We start from the raw sequence: 24,009 nt of genomic DNA on the forward strand, positions 1-24,009 counted from the left end.
AACAAGTAAAACTATTTCCACATGCAATTAAACTGAGTGATGGATTACTTGAATACTCCAAAGGCCTGCTCCCCTTATGCTTTTACACTGTTATTGTGTGCCCTTATATATCCCCATATGTTACTTACAGGAAATAAAAATTACACAATGAGTAATCTAATTTCTGTTTATCAGGTTTAAAGATAATGACTATTCCGAACTTTGCTTGACAAAGTGTTTCAGTCTTCTGGCTAAAATGTGTTGGAATTTCAAGGACGCGTATAATTCTGAAGTTCCTCTGGAATGCTTGAAATTTTTCAGTCGGATCATGGATTTGAAAGAATGTCTCAGTGAAAAGGTAATCATGTTGTTTCCTAAAATATAAAAGTATGTTTTCAAAAAAATTGCAAAAAATATTTCCTTACGCTATGTATGTGATAGTACCTTGTCTCAAGTTAACTACATTCTTTAAGCTGTTGTATTCTTATCACTCCACAGCCCCAAGTGTAGTGTGTACACATTCATATTGTGGTAACTGATGTGTTAGCTCATGTGACAGTTTGGTACTTTTTGAGATTACATTTGTGTTTATATGTAATAGGGTACACAATATGCTTGTGCAATGTAACAATATTATCGTCCCTACATGACCTTACATTGGCATGATATCCAGTGATGTTTATTGCCATTTATATTATATTACATTACTGGACATACCAACATTACACATTTTGTGTCTGAGCTTTGCAAAACTTTGAAGTACACTAGTGTTAGACAAAAAAGGTTACTGTCTAGGTGCACTGCATTATGGGTATTGTAGTATAGGATAGGGGTTGAAGATTGTGAAGTGTGTGTGAAGTGCAGAGAGATTCTCCTTTTTTGATCTGCTAGCCTGCAAATTTTTGTTTTGTTTTTGTCTTTGGAAGTAAAACTGAGTGGAATTAATCATTTTGCATGGAGATGCTCACGTGGGCTCCTTATCTTTCTGCAGTGTTAATTGTAGAATGTTTTAAGTTAATTTATGCAAAATAAAATCCATCATTGTGTATCGAAAGAGACCCCAGGAAAAAGTGAGGATATCGGTGCAGGATTTTATTAATAGACACACACAAAAAAACAGTTCCAGGCCATACGTAGGTAAGGCACAGAACAACAAAATCCAAACTAGTCAAGGATTATCCAAAAAGTGAGAGATCAAGAAATTAGACACATTAATACACAAGCAGTCTGGAGCAAAAAAAACTTGGAATTGTTTCTGGGTTAGATACAATGCAAACAGTTAATGGAAAGACTCAGAGGAGGTTGCTCTCTGGCAGCATGGTGGAGAACTGGCTGTGATATGACAGTGTACATTCGACTTGAGTAACATTAGACAAGTATATATTTAACATTAGGTTAGTATATTTATTGGATGGCACCCAAAGAATCAAAGAGGAAAAAGAGAGAAAAAAGATCAAGATTGTGATCACAAAAGATTATGTAGGCCAGCAATGAAGTGCGCTGCAACCCAGGTTTGATTTCCGTTCAGGGAACCAACCCCAGCCACTGGAGAGTTGCATAAGCTAGTACAGTCTGGTGCTAGTGCTGGTCCCAAGCCCGGAAAATGGGGAGGGCTGTGTCAGGAAGGGCTTCCAACTTCTGCCACAATCAAAATATGCAGACAGGTGATCTGCTGTGGCTCAGACAAGCCAAGAGAGAGGAAAAATATAAATAAATGATTAAATACACCATTCAGTTGACTTTTGGAAATCGCCACAGGTCCTGACTGCACAGCTAGTAATATTATTATGCATTCCCCTTCTTTCCTTTAACCAGAAATCACTCATTTTCCGGTCTTTTTTTGCTACTGGTCATGTAGTTTTAAAACATTTATCACAATATTTCAAAATAGGAAATCGCAATCGTGAAAAATCAATATAGCGCAAACCTAGTACATTTACATTACATTTTACATTTATTCACTTAGCAGACGCTTTTATCCAAAGCGACTTACAAATGAGAAAGATACAAGCAAAGTACACAGTATGTCCACTGAAAATTCACAAGAAAGTGTTTTTGCTAGGCAGACAAAGAATGAAATTCTTCATTGAGTGTTTACACTTGTGCCTTTATACATATTTGTGCCACTTGTGCAAATACACTACTTGTAAGTGTGGCTCCTTCCAGTCGTTCAAAACGCCCACTTAAGCTATTGAATCCAAGCGTATAGTTGATGCATGACTCAGTGAGACTCTTGAAACCAAGTTCCTCCTTTTCACTATTTACAGAAGGGACTGAAAACTGTACAAAACAAAATAAAGACATGCTCAAAGACTGGTGTGTTCCCTCGGCTCAATAGCCTCATCAACTACCAAAGTAGAAGTGAAATTTATGGTCCTTATTAAAATGTTAATGTCAGAGGCTACTTCAGAGGCTGCTTCAGGCACTCACCCGATACATATATAATGTTCTACATATGAAATACATATAACACAACAAAAAGCATTTAAAAAATGGTGGTGTTAACTAACGGTTGTTAGGTTGTACATGTGAAACCCACTTGGCACCCTGACCATCTCACAGCTTATAGCCCCCCCCTTTTTATTATTATTATTATTAATATTTTACATAGGGTGGTGTGGTGTCGGTGGGGGAATCATTATATTCCAATCTCTTTAGTGCCAGGCTGCTATCTCTTTAATCCATTACAAGGTGTTGTTTTAAAGAAATCAACTGAGGCTCAGAGAGGGAAGTGCAAAGAGATGTTCGAGCAGGCAGAAAGAACTGTAAGAGAATGGCTCCGAAACACCTTCTCCAATCGTTTACTGGACAGCTCATTCAGCTACACAAAATTCACTAATGTTCGTGAAGTTGAGGTAGGAATTATTCGTTTCACACAAATTTTTAAATGCTGACAAATCAAGTATATAGTTTTCATCTTGTGATTTATTGATAATTAGGTGTGGAGTAAGCTGGTTTCTCTGAGTTTTGCTAACAAGGAGTTTTGCTCAGCATGGAGAAAAACATTCTTAACGCAGTTTGAAGGAAAGCTGAAACAGGTAAGAAAATGATATAGTGTTTTTGTGGTGTTTTAATTGAATACTTGCCAGATATGTGCAGAAAGTCTGAATCCACTATGCCACAAGTTTACACACATCATGCTATTTTATTGTCATTAGGAACACCCAATTCATCAGATTGAAATCTACTGCAATGAAGTAGCTAATGTGAACTCCAAGTTCCCTTCATTATCTTCCTCTTTTGAAAACTGTGCATTAGAGGCTGTCACCACTGTGTGTCAGGTATTGATCATATCCATTCCTTTAAAAGTTAAGGAAAAACATTCCTCTATACAAATATATGAGCTTAATGTCATTCTTGTTTCCGTAAATCAGAGTGGATCAGAGAGGATTTTGTTTGAAAAACTCAGCCGCCATGACTTAAGTAAATTTGGAAATTTGGTATCTGCAATTGTACTCAAAGCTTGGCCAAAGACTGAAGATGGAAAGTATCAAGATGGAGAGGAGCTGGTAGTACAACATCTGTTAACATGGCCTACAGCAAGCAAAATCTTTCAACTACAAGGTGTGAATTTACAATGATACTTGCTGCTACTTTGCTAGTTTATTTGTCAGCGTATTGTACAGCATTTTAAATTGAGATTTTCTTCAGGTGCAAATGGGAAACTCACTGATCAACTCTCAGACAAAGCCAGGGAGTTAATGGCCATGGCAGGCTCTGCATTCAGCTGTGTTGCACAAAAATTTATCCAAGGAGACATTACAATAAAGATCCTGAATCAGATCCTGAAACAGGAGGATGCATTCACTGAGCTTCTACAGATTGGTAATCACTCAAACCTGCCAGACAATAATTATTTAGCTTCATACAGTATATGTATTTTACCCCACTTGTCTATGTAACTTCCAAGATCTTAGTTAATGTCTTTATTGAATTGAAATCTGGATTTACACTTCCTTGCAGATTCTTTGTGTGATGATGGTCGGTGCAAAGACAGTAGAGCTGTGAAAACTCTGCTGAGAAGAAGGAAAGAAGAAGTCGAGAACATCTACAATGAAAAAGAGTTCATTGCATGCTTACTACATGTGTGCAACACACTCCAAAATCATGTCAAAGGTATTGTATTTGTTTATTTATATTCGATGTAATTCCAGAGCATAAAAATCGCAATAATAATCAAGCAGAACAGAGCAGCACATTATGCAGAGGACAGGGGACAAATTGTTAATCAGGTATACACACAAATTGGAAGAGAAATATGAGACTTCAAACACAAGTTAAACCCACTTCCTTTAACCAGCCCAAATCATTTACTCTACACTACCATGGATTAATATTAAAGTGCACAGACACCCAAATAGTGCAACATAAGATGTTGCACTAACATAAGATGCTCACTAAATTCTGAATACAGACTGATCGAAACAACTGTAAAGAGGAAGGCTGAGGTTTGGGTACAAATGTAAGCTTTTATTTCAACAAAATTGAAATCATCAAGTGAGTCACAGTCAAATATTCAAGGGTCCGTACAATTCAATTCAATTCAGTTTTATTTTTATAGCGCTTTTAACAATGGACATTGTCCCAAATCACCTTTACAGAATATATACAAGTCCTTGAATAAGTACTATTCAGCTATTCTATATATACTTCTGTAAGTTATTATAGAAACAATAATGAATTAGAATGAAAACGTTAATATAAACTATTGTCCAGTCCTGCTGTTATAGAAAATTAATCAATACCATCTGACCAATCAGAATTCAGCATTCAACAGGACTGTGGTATACAAAATGTGTAATTCATTTGATTCATATTTGAAACATTACTTTGTGTTACGTACAACTTCCCTGTCCTGCATGCCTGCTTGATTTAATTACACACGCTGCTTAAAATAATAATAATAATAATATTAAATTATTGTAGTAGCTTGAAGGCAAGTGATTTTTTTCTGGGGGAATCTTTAACCAAATTCTTCAATACTTCACAGTTGATACTGCGGACCTTGAAAAGAAACACACAGATAATGTGGAGCAGATGTGCCTGGACGAATTCATGGAAGTTCATCAGCTTGATGGGAGTTCTTCAGAAGTGACAGGACTGGTCACATATTTCAACCTGTGCAATCTCACTAGAACAATGGCAAAGCGACTGCATGCTTTGAAAGACAGCTACATCTTTTCTATGTGCTGGGAGAACAAAGCCAAAACACTCTCATACACTGAGCAAGATGATGAAGATGATGAAGATGATGATGATGATGATGATGATGAAACAGAGCCAATAAGAGATATGGAGCCATGCACACTAGAGTTCATCTATGCAAAAATATTCAAGCCTTGCGACACTCAATATAAAAGTATCTACACCAGTTTGAAGGATGGTTCTATAACTTTCCAGACCGTCGACAGTGTCTTTGAGGTCTATAAGGGCAAATATGATGATCTTAGAAAAGATCTGGAAATCATGTGCAAAATAAATCCTAAAGATAATAGGCGGTGGATTAAGGATAGAATCCATCAAATCCAACAATACCATGGCCTACACTTAGCAGTAGAATCAGCTCAAGTAATCATGGATGTCAAGAAAGACCTATGCCTTAAGGGAAACTTCGACATACTAAATAGACTGCTTGACGTTGTGAGTTATCAAAGCAAATGTGTTATTAATGTAAAATACAATGATCATTTGAGAACATTTATGCTGGACAGTATGTAAATACTCTTAATAAGTTTACAGTTAAAGATATAATTATTAAAATATTGACTGTTTTTCAGAGTAAGGCTGACTTCAAGGAGGAAAGCTTAGATCAAATTGATGACAACTTAATAAGTGCCAAAGATGTACTGGCAGACATAACAGAGGATCGCAGACTGTGTCTTAAGGAACTCAGCCTTAGAATAAAATTTGCTGAGTGGGTCAAAGAGGCCTTGCCAGGTAAGTTCTTAATCTGGGGTTTAACCTATAAATTTAGTATGGTTAATATTAACAGACTGTACTGTAACAGAGAGTAATGACAGACTGTGTCGTTTTAGTTATATTTATGTTCTCAAAATGGAATATGTTGTCTGTACCCTGGTTTATGATATAGGAGTTTATGACTAAAAGCATATGAATTTAGCTTTCATTTTTACTGTCTAAGCCTTAAACCTAAGCCTTAAACTTGCTGAACAGAAACCTTGAGATGTTAAAGTAAAAATCTACTTTAACATGTCAAGGTTTCTGTTCAGCAAGTGCACCTTCTTCATCTGAACTCAGATATCCGAGCTGGGATTTCTATTTACTTCCATACTGCTAATGGTTCTGTTAAAATAATTTCACATAATATTAGATCACTCAGTTATCAAATAATTTTAGATCAGTACTAATGTTTTATAACTCTTTGATATTCACAGATATCAGTCAGCTTAAAGTCTTTGTTGATCTTGCAACAATCTCTGCTGGAGAGAATGCTATGGATGTCGATCGAGTGGCTTGTTTCCACGATGTCGTGCAAGGATACTCTTCCATGCTTTATGGACTAAGTACTGATTCTGATTTTGATGCTTTTAAGAGAGCCCTGCAAAAACTGTGGAAAGCCCTGGAAAGTGACCGCGACATCACAAAAAAGCTGGTATGCACAATATGGTAGTTTGTAAACAATTGTTGTAAAGAAAGTTATCAATTTTTACAGGTTACTTTTACAGATCATTGGAAATATGTGGCCTAGCTATGTATATAATATATCAAGACCTTCCTTGCATTTATAAGTTTTATCTGACGTTTTGAGCTAATAAATGTTATTTACATGCTACTGAATATATGTGAAAACTGGTACATCACAATATGAATTGAAAGTATTTTTAAATTAAAAACATAATAATTATTTAACAGTCATGATAAAGTTAGTAAATACGATTAAAAGGCGGCAAAGTCACAAGTTTGTTTGCTTATGAAACAGTCACTGTGGCTAGAATTGATAGTATTGCTGATATCATATACAATGTTTGGATTCATAGAAATGTATGTATTTTGTCTACTGTCTGTAAATAGAAAGACACTGCTCGTCACTTGGATTGGCTAAAGTCAGTGAAAGAGAGTCATGGCTCGGTGGAATTGTCCTCCCTCTCTTTTGCCAAAGCCATAAACGAAAGAGGAGTGTATTCCATCACTGCCCCAAACCAAAAAAAGGTGTATATTTATGTTACTTTGTGAATACGATTTTATTTTTATTGTTTTTAATTAGGCTGCATTTTATTCTTTTAGGAAAGTGTTGATAAAATGCATTGTTCACTTAGAATATTATAAATATTTAATTTACATTAGGAGATACATTTTTAAAATTGACTCTTTCTGCAACAGATCAACATGGACACCACTCTCAAACTTTATGTCCCAGAGGGACATGGAGAAGAACAGGAGATTCGCTGTTATTCTTTAGAAGATGTTAGAGATCTCCAGAACAAACTCATGCTTATGTCTGGGAAGGCGGAGCAAAACAATGAGGTTGAACATTTCACAGAGGTAAAAAAAAAAAAAAAAAAAATCTGAGGTAGAAGAAGTTTGCTTTTTTGACAGACTTAGGAGCTTCTTGTTGGCTGACTCTGGTGCCATAAAACTTGTTCTTTTTTCCCCTAAGGTGTTTGACCATGTTCAGAGACTAGCTGGGATATTTCTTGATCTTCTTTCTGCTGGAAACCCTTTATTCAGGCAGTGGGAAGCGAAAATCAACTGTTGCACCGTAAATTCTGATCATCTCACCAACGACAGAATCATTCTAGACTTTAATATGAGTAGCATTCTTGAAGAAATAGCAATAGATGGTAATGCCGTTGAACAACTACCAAAACTTTGCCAGAAAATGGAAAGGTACCTAAGTGACTGGAGGACCTTTATGGAAAAACAGAGATCTAAGAACTACTACCTTAATTATTACACTGCTGAGCAAATTGTCTATCTTTGCGAACAGCTCTCTTTGAAACATTTAAATGAAGACTTAGATGAGTGTGCATTGATGATGCTCTCATTTATCAACCCCAAGTCTTCTACATCTAATGTGTGGAAAACATGGAACCTTGTGTTTCAAGATTCAGATGCTTTGATATCTGAGGAAGGCTTAAGTATAAGTGTACAAGATGCCTCAGACAAAGATTTTGGTTTAGGTACATTAGATTTCATTTGGGATAAGTATATAACAGACATGAAGACTTTTCTACCAGATACACTGGATATCTCAGGTTTAGGGAAACTTCTTGAGAGGCTGAACAATAACTTGAAGTGGGATTATGAGGACGATGACCAAGAAGAGTTCAAGCCTTTACATCCAGATGAAGAACCAAATGAAATCAGACGAGAGTTGCCAAAGGGACTGATGCAGGGTCGTCCCAATCTCATAGTTTGCCCCAAAGAAGAAATCCTGCCGACTTGTCTCAGTGTTTACTCTGCCAGCGAATATGCACCACTGCCTTCATATGATGAAGTCCTACTGTGCAGTTCAACCACTCCATATGAACATGTGGAACTTTTTCTAAGACGTTGCCTCACCACCGCAAATATCGGCGAGAAGATCTACACCCTGCTATATGCTGATCTCTTGAGTTATGAAGTCAGTTATGCTGTGGAACAGTTGTTTCACAAACTTCATTCTGGATCAAGAAAGGATTACAAACTTGTGATTATTTGCAGCTTGGAACAAGAACATGCTTACATCCCCTCTGCATTTAGTTTGTTCAAGCTGCACATAATTCCAAGAGAATCCTTACAGAGACTCCAAATGTATCTCTGTAGACACTATACAGTGCCAGCAGAACAGGCTAGTGCTGCTACTGTATTCAAAGACAGGCAATCTGTTGGAATTGTGTCATCAAAACGAGCAGGAGTTGGTAAGTAATGGAAAACTCTTTTGGAATTTTTTTTCTTTCATCATTAGTTTAATTTAATGTTCATTTAATGTTTCATTTAATGTAATAAAATTAAATATATCCAAAAATGTTTCTGATTATTTCAGGAAAATCCTTGTATGTTCAGAGGCTTTATGAAAAGCTCAAGGCATCTGAAAGACCTGGAACTTCGTATCTGAAGTGCATTCGCTTAACTGAGTCTATAATCGATGAAAGTGCTATCCTTCCTTCATTGCTTGAAACACCAAACCAGAATGGGCTTGTGATCTTTCATTTCGATGTTGCAACAGTGGTAAGAATTTAGTTTGATGAAACTCAGCAAGTTCTGTTGCAATATATTTCACTGTACATTTGTATTAATTGCTGTGAACTTTTAGGTGCAAAAAGGACTGCATGAGTTTTTATTTAAACTGTTAGTTCTTGGTTATCTAATGGACACTGAAGGACGTATGTGGAAACGTAGCAGCCAGCACTTGTATGTCATTGAGATGTTACAACACACCACTGAATTTTCAAGATCTGTTGCAAGAATGGTAAGTTTTTTTTTTACTCAGTAATTTTTAATATTTTAAAAAATGTCAGTGCTTTGTTTTGAAATAGCAGAACCTATATGATATGAAGATATTTTCATTCACAGGATTCAAACACAGCTTTCACTGAAGTTTTCCCCAAAGTGCAATGCAGACCACCTAAAGAAGTTTTGGAACTAGAAATGAGAGTAACAGATGATCCTAGCTTTGACATTGACGATCCACTTATGGATGATGAGTATTTCAGAAGTGAAGCTTATCAGAGGCCTTATCAGTATTTGAAGCGCTTTCATGAGGGGATTAACCTTGACAACTTCACCTTCAGTGGAGTTGAAGGTTCTCATACAGAATGTCTTCAGATGTTGTTTTTCTACTGTGGAATTGCTGATCCATCATGGGCAGAGTTAAGAAACTTTTCATGGTTCCTTAACCTTCAGTTACAAGATTGTGAGACATCAATTTTCTGTAACATGGACATTGTTGGAGACACTCTGAGAGGTTTCAGAAAATTTGTGGTTGACTTCATGATTTTAATGGCCAAAGACTTTGCTACGCCATCATTAAACATTTCAGATCAAAGTCTTGGAGGACAACATATAAGCCTAATTGATGCTAATGAAGAAGATCTGGCTCCATTTCGCATCAGGAAGAGATGGGAGTCAGAGCCCCATCCATACATCTTTTTCAACGATGATCATGAGTCCATGACCTTCATTGGTTTCCACCTCAGGTTAAATGCTGAGAATGGCGTTGATGCCTTTGATCCATCAACAAACAGAGTCATAAGGAAGAACATTATGACAAAACAGCTGTATACTGGTCTCCAGCATAACAAGGTCCCTTTCAACATTAATTTTGATGACTTACCAAGAAGTGACAAGATTGAGCACTTGTGCAGTGTTCTTGGAGTCAAATGGCCATCAGATCCTGATGAGACCTACCAGCTCACTATGGACAATATATTGAAGATGATGGCAATTCACATGAGGTTCAGATGTGGCATTCCTGTCATTATCATGGGAGAAACTGGTTGTGGAAAGACAAGACTTATCAAATTTATGTGTGAGCTGCAAAGAAGTGGAAACCCAGCAGAAAATATGAAATTGGTAAAGGTTCATGGTGGCACAACTCCTGATGTAATTTATACCAAAGTACAAGAAGCTGAGTCCATTGCATGCTTGAATAAAGAGAAACATGACCTTGATTCAGTCATTTTCTTTGATGAAGCCAATACCACTGAAGCAATCAGTTGTCTGAAAGAAGTGCTTTGTGACAATTCTGTGCAAGGGAATAAACTTCAACCCCAAACTGGTCTACAGGTTATTGCTGCTTGCAATCCTTACAGAAAACACTCAAATGAGATGATTGAAAGATTGGAAGGAGCAGGGTTGGGATACATCGTGAAAGCTAATCAGACACAGGATAAACTGGGCTCTATTCCTCTCCGTCAACTGGTATACAGAGTTCATGCATTGCCCCCAAGTATGGTTCCATTAGTGTGGGACTTTGGGCAGCTTGATGACAACACAGAAAAAATGTACATTAATCAAATTGTTAAGAGTGTGGTTGAAAAAAAGTCAGTCAACAAAGACTATATCAAGATGATGACTGATGTCCTATCTGCATCACAGTGCTACATGAGGAAGAGAAAAGACGAATGTAGCTTTGTCAGTTTGAGAGATGTTGAACGCTGCATGCAAGTATTTGAGTGGTTCTACACCAATTACGAAATGTTTTTTGAAGAATTGGAAGAGTTCTTGAATCAGAAGAAGAAGCGAAACCAATCAAAGAGTGAAACAATCTCTTTAGATGACAAAGATCCTGCTGAATGGGCTCTGTTGATGGCAGTGGCAGTATGCTATCATGCATGCTTGGAAAAGAAAAAGGAATTTTGGACAAAACTCTGCAGATTTTTCCCAAGCTATAACAAACTCAAAAATGTATCACAAGAAATCACTCAAATACAGGATCTTCTTCTACATGATGTACCCCTAGGTGGTACAATTGCTAAAAATAAGGCATTGAAAGAAAATGTGTTCATGATGGTGGTGTGCATTGAACTGCGTATTCCACTGTTCTTAGTTGGTAAGCCTGGGAGCTCAAAGTCTCTGTCGAAGACCTTAGTGGCAGACGCAATGCAAGGCCAAGCTGCACACTCTAAACTGTACAGAAAATTGAAGCAGATTCACCTAACATCCTACCAGTGCAGTCCTCACTCAACTGCAGAGGGAATTATTAACACATTTAAACAGTGTGCACGATTTCAAGAGGGGAAAAATCTGAAAGAGTATGTCTCTGTTGTTGTGCTAGATGAGATAGGCCTAGCTGAAGACTCCCCAAAAATGCCTCTAAAAACCCTTCACCCCTTGTTGGAAGAAGGTTGCATTGATGATGACCCACTACCCCATAAAAAAGTTGGGTTTATTGGCATCTCAAACTGGGCTTTGGACCCAGCCAAAATGAATAGGGGAATCTTTGTCTCCCGAGGCGACCCAGATCAGAATGAACTCATTCAAACAGCCACAGGAATTTGTTCTTTGCAACCAGTGGTCCTGGAAAACATCAAGCATCTTTTCCACCCTTTGGCAGTTGCCTACCTGCAGATCTGCAGCATGCAAGGTAAAGGATTTTTTGGCTTACGTGATTACTACAGCTTAATCAAGATGCTGTATGTTTTTTCCAGAGATTCTTATCTTTCTTCAGAGCAAATTGTTCATGCAGTGTTGAGAAATTTCAGTGGCTTGGATAATGTGGATGCTCTGAAAATCTTTGCCAAAACACTTCACATAAAACCTTGCTTGGATGACCTCAGTACTCTCGATTTGGTAAGGCAAAACATCACTGGCAAAGCTCAGAATGAGGACTGTCGCTACCTTCTTATACTAACCAAGAACTTTGCAGGCCTTCAAATTCTTCAGCAAAATATCTTCATGGATAACAATCTTCCAGAGATCATCTTTGGTTCAAGTTTTCCTAAAGATCAGGAGTACACACAAGTCTGCAAGAATATCAACCGTGTGAAGATCTGCATGGAAACTGGCCAGACTGTTGTGCTTTTAAACCTTCAAAATCTTTACGAAAGTCTGTATGATGCATTAAACCAGTACTATGTTTTCCTGGGTGGTCAAAAATACGTTGATCTTGGTCTTGGGACACACCGTGTGAAGTGTAGAGTACACGAAGACTTCCGGCTTATTGTCATTGAGGAGAAAGATGTGGTCTACAAACAATTCCCAATTCCACTAATTAACAGACTTGAAAAACACTACCTTGACATCAACAGTGTCCTAATGAGTGGTCAGAAAGAAGCTGTCAAACAACTGCAGAGCTGGGTCGGACATTTTGTGAATTCAGTCAATCAACATTCCCGTTCACACAAGTACTTGCCACAAGACGTTTTCATTGGTTACCATTCAGATACATGTTCCTCTGTGATACTGCAAGTAGTGGAGAAACTGAGGGAAGACATTGAGGATGCAGACATCCAAGACAAACTGTTAATGGAAGCCAAGCATGTCTTACTAAATTGTGCCACCCCAGATTCTGTGGTACGGTTGGAGTATACTGATTTGCCAGATGTAGAGACAGAGCAACTGTTCAATACATACTTTAAGGAACAGAAACACCACTCTCTGGCAGAATTCATTGCCTCTCATATCCCAAAGGGGCATCGGAACCATTACATCTTTACAGAGGTAGGATTTAACTCTTTTTTCCCCATGCTATATTTAATTTTATTCTTCAATGGGTTTTTACTGTAGATTATTCACTATTATTGTATGTGCTTTGTGAAGGTTACAACTTTTTCAAGGTTGTTGACAGCTGCAGATGTTAAGCAACTTAAGCACAAAACAGGGATTTCCAACATTGATCACCTGTCACTGCGACAGTTTGAGACAGAATTTTCCTTCCTCAAAAAAATAAGGTATAAATTTGTCCCTCAGTGACTTATCTTATCCACTCACTACGTATAAGATTATCCACTATGGTCATATACACAGGAGGGGAAAGTGTTTATTTTTTCTTTAATTTGTTTGTAAATTGTCTTTTCAGGCAGTTCCTAGGCACACAGTGTGCAGATAAGATTCTTCTAGTTCAAATGGATTTTGGGGAGGATTCAGCAAGTGCAAATCTTCTTGCATCTGCCAGGTGTGTTGTACATTTCCTGACATTCACAAATCACTGCTGATCACAGAGTGATTAAAATGTTTAATCGCAATCAACTACTGGGTTTCTATGCAGGTACTCCTCCATGAATGAAATCATCCGATCAAAACATATAGATGAATGTAGGGTGTTTCTGTATTTCATCATCAAACTACCAAGAATGGAGAGTGGAACCTTCTACACTGGATTTCAAGGAGGTACATTTTTTTTTTACTTCATTTTTAATATGAAATATTTATGTTGAAACATTCACTCCCGTTGTCCCGTTATTATGTACATTGTATGTATCTAACCTCATCGGTACAGAGTGGAGCTAGAATTTAATCTGTTACTATGCATAGTTTTTCAAACTTCCTTTCTCCATCAGTGGAAAGGGGCCACTGCTAACCAGCTAACTCTCACCACAGCAGTGACACTGACATAGTAATATCATCTTTATGGATGTTATGGCTTTTTAAACATCTCAATGAGAATAGACTATTGATCAAAATATTCAGGCAACAGAGGTTCTGTGCTCTCAAGCTGAGCTCTGAAGAAGGGCTAGAATAGGATTAAAGTAAGGAATAAATCACAATGGTGCATGCTGTTTTTGGAAAATTATCAGGGTTGATGTGATGCGGCATCCCCCAAAGTTGTTCATTTTTCTATACCATCATATGCCCAGGTGTTTAATTCCTCTTGCACCACAGCAATTTACCAGTGATTACATTGTTTTATTAATTAAAGAATGACATGTTGTTCAGTTAGTGTCTGTTGTTACTTACACTATAGCAGCTATAAACGGTTGTTCCCTCACCAGCCTCTGTTTTTTTCTTTCCCCTTAAAGTTAATAAGACAAAACAAATTGACGTTACTAAGAATCCAGAAAACACAAAGTCCTCTGTGCGGACTGTTATAAAGCACTGAAACCCGAGACTCCTTAAATGTCTCCTTCACCAATTATATTAACAATTATACGTTTTTCTTAAATAACAACATGTTTTTAAACTGTTTATTATTCATCTTAAATTACATGGATTATCTGTTATACAAGTCCTTGTGTATGAGCTGTTACTATAAAAACAAAAACATATTGTTAAGAAATCCTAACGTCATTGTTCTTCCTAATACACTGGAACCAGTGGCACACACTATAACTTCTGTGTTATTGTTGTACTAAGAATGATCCACCACCTAGACAATATGATTATATGCATTCATACACAAATATGAATGCTTGTATGAGTGTATTGTATAATACATACAGAATCAAGCACTTTTTTTGTATTTGGTTTTTATAGGGCATTGGATGTCAGTTCACATTGATGACCTCAGAAGTTCTCAAGAGATTGTATCAGATGTCCAGAATCTGAGAAATGTGTCCATTTGTGAGCTCTTTGAGGACATTGCAGTGGAAACTCCTGGTATTATTCCATATAAACTTTCAGAATTATTATTTGAATATGAAAGTTTCTTTCTTTCTTTCATTCTTTCTTTTTTTCCGATTCCTAAACCTTTAATTGCTGTTTTTGTTGTTTTTCTTATAGGAGAAAATTCTGATGATTTGGTAAGTATAGCATGATTGTAATAAATAGTATTCATTAGTTATAATCAAGGCTATATCAGCACTAACTGTGTTTTAGACAGTGGAGAAGGTGTTTGATACAACAGCACTGCTGCGCAGTTGTATCCAGAGCTCTGTGGGAATGCTAAGGGATTTTGAAGATGGAGGAAGTCTTAGTACAAGAAGAGTGGACATCTTGCTTACGCTCTTGGAGAACAGCAACAAACTGAAAGGTTTGTCTGATTTCTATCCAGTTCTCTGCTTTGTCTCATTTTGATGAAGAATTTCATCATTTTAATAATGTTTTCTCTTATACAATAGTTATGTTCATGGAGACATTGCAAAAGCGCCTTCATCTCTTGTTGAAAACACGTGAGGACAATGCTGATATGCCCAAACACTGGGTGTCCAGAGAAGCGTCAAATATCGAGGCTCTCCAAGAGGGAGGAACTTTTAAGTAAGCACTATTGTGAAGCAGAAACACTGCATAGCCTTTATGCATTACAATTATGTTTTTATGAACGTGACATTTTACATAAAGAGCAGAAGTTTTTATTTATTGTACAGTATTGTTTTAACTTGAATGTTTTTACTGTGTTGTGAATATTTGTTGACAGACACACCCTGTGGCGTAGAGTACAGGCTGTGGTCACTCCTTTCCTGGCACAGCTGATTTCTGTCATTGACCGTAACTGCAATCTGGACCTTCTACTTGACACTAACAGTGAGGACGAAGTAAAAAATCTGTGGCTTCTCATATTTGAAAACAAAGCACTGCTGGATATACCATACATCCCAACTGGGCAAATGTGAGTTACCTTAATTATTTATTGTATTGTATAATCATATGTTAATTCAACTACAGGAACAGTACCGCTTGTGATAACTGTCATGGATTTACGTTAAAAAAATGTTAACTGTTTGTGCATAGCTCCGAGTCACAGACCATCCTGATCCAGAGCCATATGTCAGCAGGAAGAACTATGTCCTCCACTATGCCCTTTAGCTGGAGGATTAAAGATCTGTTAGATGACCTCTGGGAGTACACCTTACAGAAAGAGGGTGACTGTCTTTTCATACATGTCATATTTTGAATATTATTGAATAATGAAAGCACAATGCATAAAATCATGCAGATACAGGTCAAGGGCTATAGCGCATGTCCATGTCAAACAATAGAATGGGGAAAATGTGATCTCAGTGACTTTGACAATGGCATAGTTGTTGACGCCATACGGGCTGGTTTGAGTATTTCAGAAACTACTGATCTCCTGAGATTTTCACACACACAAGAGTCTCTAGAGTTTATACAGAAACTTGAAATAAAAAGCAAAAAAACATCCAGTGAGTGGCAGTTCTGCAAGCGGAAACACCTACTTGATTAGAGAGGTCAGACTGGTTCGAGCTGACGGGACGATAACATAAATCAAATGATCACTCTTTACCATGGTGAGCAGAAAAGCATCTCAGAACGTTCACTTTGAGGTGGATGGGTTAAAACAGCATAGTGTAGGCCACGTTGGGTTACACTCCTGTCAGCGAAGAACAGGAATCTGAGGCTACAGTGAGCACAGGCTTTTTTCTTTTTTTTTTTTTAATTTTCAAATCTATGTGTATCTGCATGACTTTATGCATTGTGCTGCTGCTACTTGTTTGGCTGACTCCATAATAATTCCATGAATAATAATTCCATGATAATTCCATGAATGAGCAAATGTACATGTCCCTAATAAAGTGGCCAGTGAGTAATATAGTTAATATGATTAACAATATTGTAAACAGAGCTTCTCCCCCCCCCCTTAGATCAATCCCATAAGCAGTTTGAGGAGGTCTTCCAGAGGACTGTACTGGGCGAATATTTCGAAAAGGTGGACAAAAAAATGCAGAAAGAATTTTTCCACAGATATCTTCAAGATTTTGTTGTTTTAACGATGAAAGTTTCAACTGTTGGTGAACAACAAGTAAGCTAACTCAGTGTTTTGGTTTATTTGTTTCGTATCTGAAGACATTTTGTGCGGTTAAACTGTTTACATATTATCTAGCGTCATGTTTCTACACTGATTGTTGATTTGGCCGTTCTAGTTGCTGTGTGATGCCATGACGAGCTGTGCGAATGAGCTGTGCAGGAGGCGAAGCAGCTCAGTGGAGAGTGAGCTCTCCTTGCCACTCATCCATACCGCTTATCATGAGTTCCAGAAACGACTGCAAAATTTCTCTAGGATGATATCCATCCTGCCTCAAGTGGTCCTGTCCTTACAGGGAAATCTTCATGTGATGCACACAGCTGAGATGGTACTATCATTTTAAGTATCTTGTTTCAGTTTCTCACTAGGTCCTCTGTTATGGTTTATACTTTGCTGTGATATGATGATATATTACAGTAAAGTAAAGATGATATATTTACAGTATGATGATACTGTGTTGATGATACTTAGTAGTTCTTTAATTAGTAACATATAACAACTGTATCAGTACCAACTGATAATTTTGTGTGTTATGTTTCCTGTTGACCATATAATGTTATATAATACTGTGTTTATTTAAAATTTGGTGGGACAGAATTTCTTTATTAGTTATCATTTTAAAATATATGCGATACTTTTTTTTTTTTTAAAGGTTTTAGATGTGTATTGTGCTTTTGCCTGTCTGGAGCACCTAGAGCACCTGGAATTTAACCGGGACTGGATGAAGCAAGTGATGAAACTTCAAGTCCCTATTGAAGTGGTGTGCTCAGAACAGACCCTAAAGCAGTATAGTGAGAGGAGTCGTGAAATGGCAAAGCATATCCAGTAAGCTTCAACCGGACAATTACTTTCAGTTTGCAGCTGCGTTGTTCTCCAGTGATCATTTTTTCATCGACTCATAATCATAATGATGATTCATTACATAGTTCAGAAGTTTCCTCAGCTCAGTGCTGTCTGTGTGAACAGAAGATTAGATTATTAAAGTAAATCAAATGAGCTTATTCCTACAATAATGTTGCTTAAAAAATAAATCATTGTGCTTTATTGCAAGTAGTACAATTAGAAATATTTCCATTTTCTTTGTACACTGCTTATACTTATTATACATATAATTTGTGTTCCAGAAATCGATGGAGACGCATCTTCACCCTGGCTCTGTTTGTGGAGCACATCCTGTTGGATATTGAGGCTGAAGACGAGAGGCTAAAACCACTGGTTATGCAGTGCACTCGAAACCTAGGGAAGGTGAGGATCCATACTGCTTTTATATCAGTAGAGCACACACATACCCAGCGAAACATTTCTTACTCATTTCTCAAGTGATAGTGTCAAAACCTTACAGTATAGCAGTACTGTATATTTATAACTGCAAAATATGATTTAAACTCAAATCTTTTTCTGTATGTTCTAGTTGAACCAACAGAAGTGTTGTTAAACTCCCAGACTGGCTGAAGCATATATGATGATGTATTGACACTTACAGTTTAATTATGCTAAATCCCTAGATTATGGGAAACATTTTCAGTACAGGCAATGGCTGTTTATCTGGTTTTGCACATGCAAAGATATTCTGTACAACCTATCAAATGCACATTTTATAACACAATATACAGTACTGTGCAAAAATCTTTTTTTAGGCACTCTATTTTTTTAGTGCAATATAATAATGAAGGCTGCTGGGTTTTGCTGCAAAAATAACAAGCAAGTGCGATAGTCAACAGAAAAACTGTGTCTGGTTCTGTAAGATGCTCAGTTAAATTTACCAGCTAATTTCCTTATAAAACTGCACAAATTATATCTGAGACAACAATTAAATTTTTTTAAGCAAAGGGTCGTCACACCAAATATTGACTCTGTTTCATTTATTACTGTTTACAGCTGTTTATAGTAATTTTTTAATGTAAAAACATTTCATTTCATTACTTTTGAAGGCATCTTTGCGCTGCAGCGTTTCTTTTGCGAAGACCTTTGCACAGTACTGTATTACCTCTATCAAATCAGACATTTCACTATATAATAGAAATGATCCTCCACACTGATAAAAGTAGCCTATAAGATTTCTTAGGTTTTTCGCACCTGAGATAAATGTATATACATGTTAAGCAGTACCATTGGGTTATGGTTTAATTTCTCATTTTTGTCACAGGTACTTGAGAAAAGCTCCGACATGAAATTGGAGAAAACCTTTCTAGCTGTGATTGACATTCTCAGATCCTGCAAGGAAAGAGCAAGTGAGCTCATATTCAAGTAAGACGTCCAACGATACTCCTCTGACCTGTCAGTTTTAGTCTCTTTTTTTTAGTCTAATTTTAATGTATTAAATCATTGTTCAACTAAGGTTTGGCCTCCAGACGTGCCCTGTATGTAGGGTAGAACCTCAAGACCCAGTAGAATTGCCATGCAATCATATCTTCTGCCAGCCTTGTATCAGAAGGTGGCTTATTCCAGGCCAGATGTACTGTGCTCTGTGTACCCAACCTGTGCCAGATGACTTTGAGCAGAAAGTCTCTGAGGATGTTCGGTAGGTATTACCTGTTTCTACACTCATGTCTTAATACAACACTCGTTTTAAATAAGTTAGTTTGAATCATTTTTGTGCTCAAATAACATCGAATCCATTACTCGTGTGTGTAATAATCTGTTTATGATGACTTTGCAGAACGTGTCTCAAATTAAATGCCCAGTTCAGACAACGGTGCAACGCCTTTTTTATAGAGGTAGTGTCCACAGTTTGTTTTAAGGACAATTCCCCTCCATCCAGAGCTGTCATTCTGCACCTATTGTCCTTCCTCATGGTTGAGGCAAAGCCAGATTCCTTATCACATGGTAAGCTAACTTGATGACTATTTTAAATGTGTTTACTGCTTACATTGCTCGCATTTATATACAGTACTTTGCAACCGTTTTAGGCACATGCAAAGAAATGCTGCAGAGCAAAGATGCTTTCAAAATAATGAAATGAAATGTTTATACATTTTTTAAAAATACCGTAAAGAGCAGTAAACAGTAGCAAATGCAACAAAGTCTATATTTGATGTGACAAAAAATAGATAAATAAATAAAAATAGTAGTCTCCGGTACAGTTTGTGCAGTTTTACAAGGAAATGAGCTGTAAGTTTTATTGAGCATCTTGCAGAACCAGTCACGGTTCTTCTGGAGACTTTGACTGTCGCACTCGCTTCTTATTTTTGCAGCAAAACCCAGCAGCCTTCATTGTGTTTTGTCTGAAAAGTGTCTCTTACGTAATATGCTGCTTTATTTAGTGACACACAAACATTAAATTTTGTCCTAGAAAACTGTTTGGGAATCTAAAATGTTTTTTTGTACTGACTTGATATGAAATAAATTAAATTTAAAAAATCTATAACAAAGTTTGTACTAAAAATAATAGGGTGCCTAAAACTTTTTGCACAGTACTGAATATGTACAATACATTTCTACTTACAGTTTAAAATAAGATATGCAATGCCTTATTGTACTATACTGAGAATGGAAGTATGATGTTTTTTTGGTCCTCTCTATCAGCGCACAGTTATATCCACACCAAAACCCTGTCACCATTCAACGAGTGTATGGATAGAAATCCTGTTATAAGGTCTATGGTGCTTAAACTCCTGCTCAAATACAGGTATGTATGTATAGGTATGAATTACTGAATGCTTCATGCTCAGTAATTATATGGTCCCCAGCTGCTTGTCACATAGGTTCACCAAAAACACTTCTCTGTGTGGATTTATCATGGTATAATTTGAGGAATCTGATATATATGGAGAAGATATTGCTAAATAAACATGTTAATATGTATTTCAGCTTTGATGAGGTGAGAGAATACCTCGAACAGCACCTGACGAGTATTCTACAGAGCAAACTTCTGTATGGCACCGATAAAAGTGAACTGTATGCTTTGTACATCAATTGCTTTGAGGTGAGAACACTGGCCAAAACGACATCTTAAAATCTCCAGATTTTATGCATACTTCTATACCACAGTGCTGCTGAATTTGTGATTCTGATTCGTCAGAAGGTGTTGAGTAATTTTGAGTAACAGCAGGTCTGAGAGTAGTGTGGTAGTACAGGCGTTATTGTGCTCATTCTAATACAATAGTGTTTTTATGGTAACAGCTAATTCACAGGGACTTGTATGGTGCATGCTCCTAATAATCTACTAAGTCTAATAATCAACAGATTAAAAACGTTTTGTTACAGTTTTGATTTTGTAACAGTTTTCCATCATAGGAAAGTCTAAGGATGAAGAATGTTGCATTTTGCAGTTTCTTGATACATTTTCTGCACTTTTAAAAGAAATTATTATCTTCAATGAAAAGTGAGAGAACATCAGAACTAACTTGTTTCATGGACATTTAACAAAATTAAATGTAGTATAACTATACGTGTGACTCTAATATGGTATAAGAGGAATAATAATAACACTTTAATAATGAATAATTTTATACTGAACAAAAACAATGATTATTTTCCTTTTACGGCGCTCCCACGTTTTATTCCTTACATGTCAAATCCAATTTTATATAATATTTTTGTTATTTTGAATTTTTTTTTAGGATTCTATGTTTGAGAAAAAGCAGTTGAGCTGCATGGATAAGCAGAGGGCATGTCTGCAAGAGGGGAGAGATATCCTACACTACGTTTTGCACACAGGCAGGGTGGCCACAGATGAGATCTCCATTGAGAGCCTGAAGCAGATTGCAAGACTGCGTATATGCTTGGACATGGGTGCTCAGCTGCTCACAACATTACCAGGTAGTTGTTAGTTCAACAAAACTAATGCTAGTGAGTTGTCATGATGTACAATTAGGAATCTGTTAAATGGAGAATGTAATGGTGGAATAAAAGGTTATGGCTACTGTGATAAGATTATGGCTATCGTTATTAGGGAGCATGGAGAAACATCAGGAGGAGTTCTTGAACACAATGATAGAGCTTTGTAAAAAGGGCAGCAATGACTGGTACAGAGTGTACCTGATCAGAAAGATTTGCAGCTTGCAGGGAGTTGAAACTGCTCGGGGAATGCAAAAGGAAGCGAAGTTCCACTGGCTTTTTCCCGAAGAAATCATACAACAGGTAGGTATTATAATACCTATTATGTACCATACATACATACAACATATCCCCTATATAATGTATATGTGGAAATTACTGAACCAGTTCTGATGTGGAGCTTAATACTTAATTATCTTATACGCTGAAAACTTGTGTATTTTATTATGTATTTCAGGAAGAGCATGGGGGCCATGTTGACCAGTACCTTGTGTATGGTGAAAGTTATAAAACTATACGTGAGGCAGTTGCAAAGGCTGTAATTGAGGGTAGAGCACAAAGCATAGATGAAGCCATCAGGGTATTTATTTATTTATTTATTTATTTATTTATTTATTTAGGGGTTTTGGGCCTGTTTTTTATTTGTTCCACAATAACAGTGGCTCTGATTTCATAATCTGTATACTTTATCATTTATTTATAGAGATGTACATGTACTCCAAAAAGAATGGCCTTCTATATCCTTCTGGCCCTTTTCCAAGAAGTTACCAGTCTATATCAAGCAGCCAACCCAGTCCTCCATCCCAAACCAGAGGTTTGAGGGTTTTGTGTTTAATTTGTAAATCATGTCATCAGCAGAAAATCTAGCACATTCATAATAGCTATATCCCATGTAGTATTATCACAAGTGTTTTTATTTTTTGAAGCAACGGCAAGTCCTTGAGGATTACATCCATGGCTTACAATATTTCACCCCCGAGATGATGGTGTTTGCTGAAAATCTGGTAAACAACAGACTGGGCAGCCTAAGTGTTGATATGCAGCAATCAAACACAATGATCACCCTTACAGAGCTGAGCATCCATCTGAAGGCTGTACTGTTGTGTGGGGTTGAGGGAGTGCTATCTCCCCTTATACAACTGGCATTTTCCCCTGCTACCATGCAGGTACATCTTGTTTCCTTTACTACACTTCTACACTAAACTCTGTGAGATCTGATTTTTGCATTCATCTGCCTTCTACAATATATGTATGCATCTATATAATGTTCTTTGTCATTTTGTACAGATGGCATTTATACCCACAATGCCTGAAGACATGCTGGCTACAGCAAAGAAGGTTCTTGGTTACACCTGGTATAGTAAGTTGAACAAACAATTTTGCTCTTTGTGAATCGGATTTTTTGGGGGGGTCTAACACAATTTAAATGGTTTCAGCAGTGCAGCGTCTTGTCCTATTTTGTAATTATGTGGAATTTAATAGTCTTTATGAGATTTTAGAGATTTATTGGAGATTTTATAGTGCTTATTTTTACTCTCTCGTAGCCTGTCCCAATGGCCACCCATGTGTTGTTGACAAGGTAAGCCATAGCTATCATTCTTTGTTTTGCACCATTATTACGTACTTTGAAGCCACTATGTTATATAAACTCATAGTGATATTTAAGTGGTATATAACTCATAGTGATATTTAATCTATTAAAGCTATTAACAGAATTTAGCTATTACAATTTTACCAAATGTCACAGAATTTTGTTTGTAAATTTGAGTTCTAAAAGAGCCATTACGAATATAAATTAAAGCTATATATTAAATCAGATTTAAATCATACTCCTGGTGTCATATGGAAGTGTATGGTTTGAAACACGTTTTTAAACTGTTTCATCTAAATGGTCAACTGACACAGCTTTTCACTTTTGGAGTTTCTCACCAGTTACAATTTTGACTAAGAATAAAAAGATTTGAAACATATTTTGAAAAGACATACTGTTTGTGCCAAAAGGGTGTCCAATGATTAAAATGAATGTACTCTGAGGAAAGCTGGGGAAAGCTTCAGATTAAATTAGTTAACAAAACCAGAAACATGGACATATTGACTAAGAGAAACACCACATGTACTATTGTTTTATAAGCATTTGTGCTGCTGATAGTGGCCAGTTTTGTGAGTAA

The 24,009-nt window shown here is 36.8% G+C and overlaps 1 protein-coding gene across 1 annotated transcript in view; it reads left to right on the forward strand.

The window, feature by feature from the left end:
- LOC108273946 (E3 ubiquitin-protein ligase rnf213-alpha) overlaps positions 1-24,009 on the forward strand; it is a 41,191-nt gene that overhangs the window by 11,182 nt on the left and 6,000 nt on the right. The window contains exons 12-52 of the mRNA XM_017483655.3: positions 175-337; positions 2,685-2,834; positions 2,919-3,017; positions 3,138-3,260; positions 3,354-3,543; positions 3,631-3,804; positions 3,943-4,095; positions 4,970-5,619; positions 5,757-5,916; positions 6,375-6,592; positions 7,012-7,149; positions 7,321-7,482; positions 7,598-8,840; positions 8,966-9,150; positions 9,236-9,391; positions 9,496-13,083; positions 13,183-13,313; positions 13,442-13,537; positions 13,631-13,752; positions 14,836-14,958; positions 15,082-15,101; positions 15,178-15,331; positions 15,420-15,555; positions 15,716-15,907; positions 16,030-16,160; positions 16,902-17,059; positions 17,181-17,390; positions 17,715-17,887; positions 18,187-18,307; positions 19,209-19,309; positions 19,401-19,583; positions 19,722-19,888; positions 20,588-20,690; positions 20,873-20,987; positions 21,625-21,823; positions 21,957-22,144; positions 22,299-22,421; positions 22,545-22,655; positions 22,768-23,007; positions 23,129-23,201; positions 23,386-23,420. Coding sequence (XP_017339144.2) covers positions 175-337; positions 2,685-2,834; positions 2,919-3,017; positions 3,138-3,260; positions 3,354-3,543; positions 3,631-3,804; positions 3,943-4,095; positions 4,970-5,619; positions 5,757-5,916; positions 6,375-6,592; positions 7,012-7,149; positions 7,321-7,482; positions 7,598-8,840; positions 8,966-9,150; positions 9,236-9,391; positions 9,496-13,083; positions 13,183-13,313; positions 13,442-13,537; positions 13,631-13,752; positions 14,836-14,958; positions 15,082-15,101; positions 15,178-15,331; positions 15,420-15,555; positions 15,716-15,907; positions 16,030-16,160; positions 16,902-17,059; positions 17,181-17,390; positions 17,715-17,887; positions 18,187-18,307; positions 19,209-19,309; positions 19,401-19,583; positions 19,722-19,888; positions 20,588-20,690; positions 20,873-20,987; positions 21,625-21,823; positions 21,957-22,144; positions 22,299-22,421; positions 22,545-22,655; positions 22,768-23,007; positions 23,129-23,201; positions 23,386-23,420 — 10,957 coding nt within the window. The remainder of the gene's footprint in view (positions 1-174; positions 338-2,684; positions 2,835-2,918; positions 3,018-3,137; positions 3,261-3,353; positions 3,544-3,630; positions 3,805-3,942; positions 4,096-4,969; positions 5,620-5,756; positions 5,917-6,374; positions 6,593-7,011; positions 7,150-7,320; positions 7,483-7,597; positions 8,841-8,965; positions 9,151-9,235; positions 9,392-9,495; positions 13,084-13,182; positions 13,314-13,441; positions 13,538-13,630; positions 13,753-14,835; positions 14,959-15,081; positions 15,102-15,177; positions 15,332-15,419; positions 15,556-15,715; positions 15,908-16,029; positions 16,161-16,901; positions 17,060-17,180; positions 17,391-17,714; positions 17,888-18,186; positions 18,308-19,208; positions 19,310-19,400; positions 19,584-19,721; positions 19,889-20,587; positions 20,691-20,872; positions 20,988-21,624; positions 21,824-21,956; positions 22,145-22,298; positions 22,422-22,544; positions 22,656-22,767; positions 23,008-23,128; positions 23,202-23,385; positions 23,421-24,009) is intronic.

Source organism: Ictalurus punctatus, chromosome 13 (genome assembly GCF_001660625.3).
Source record: "Ictalurus punctatus breed USDA103 chromosome 13, Coco_2.0, whole genome shotgun sequence".
Lineage (NCBI taxonomy): Eukaryota > Metazoa > Chordata > Actinopteri > Siluriformes > Ictaluridae > Ictalurus > Ictalurus punctatus.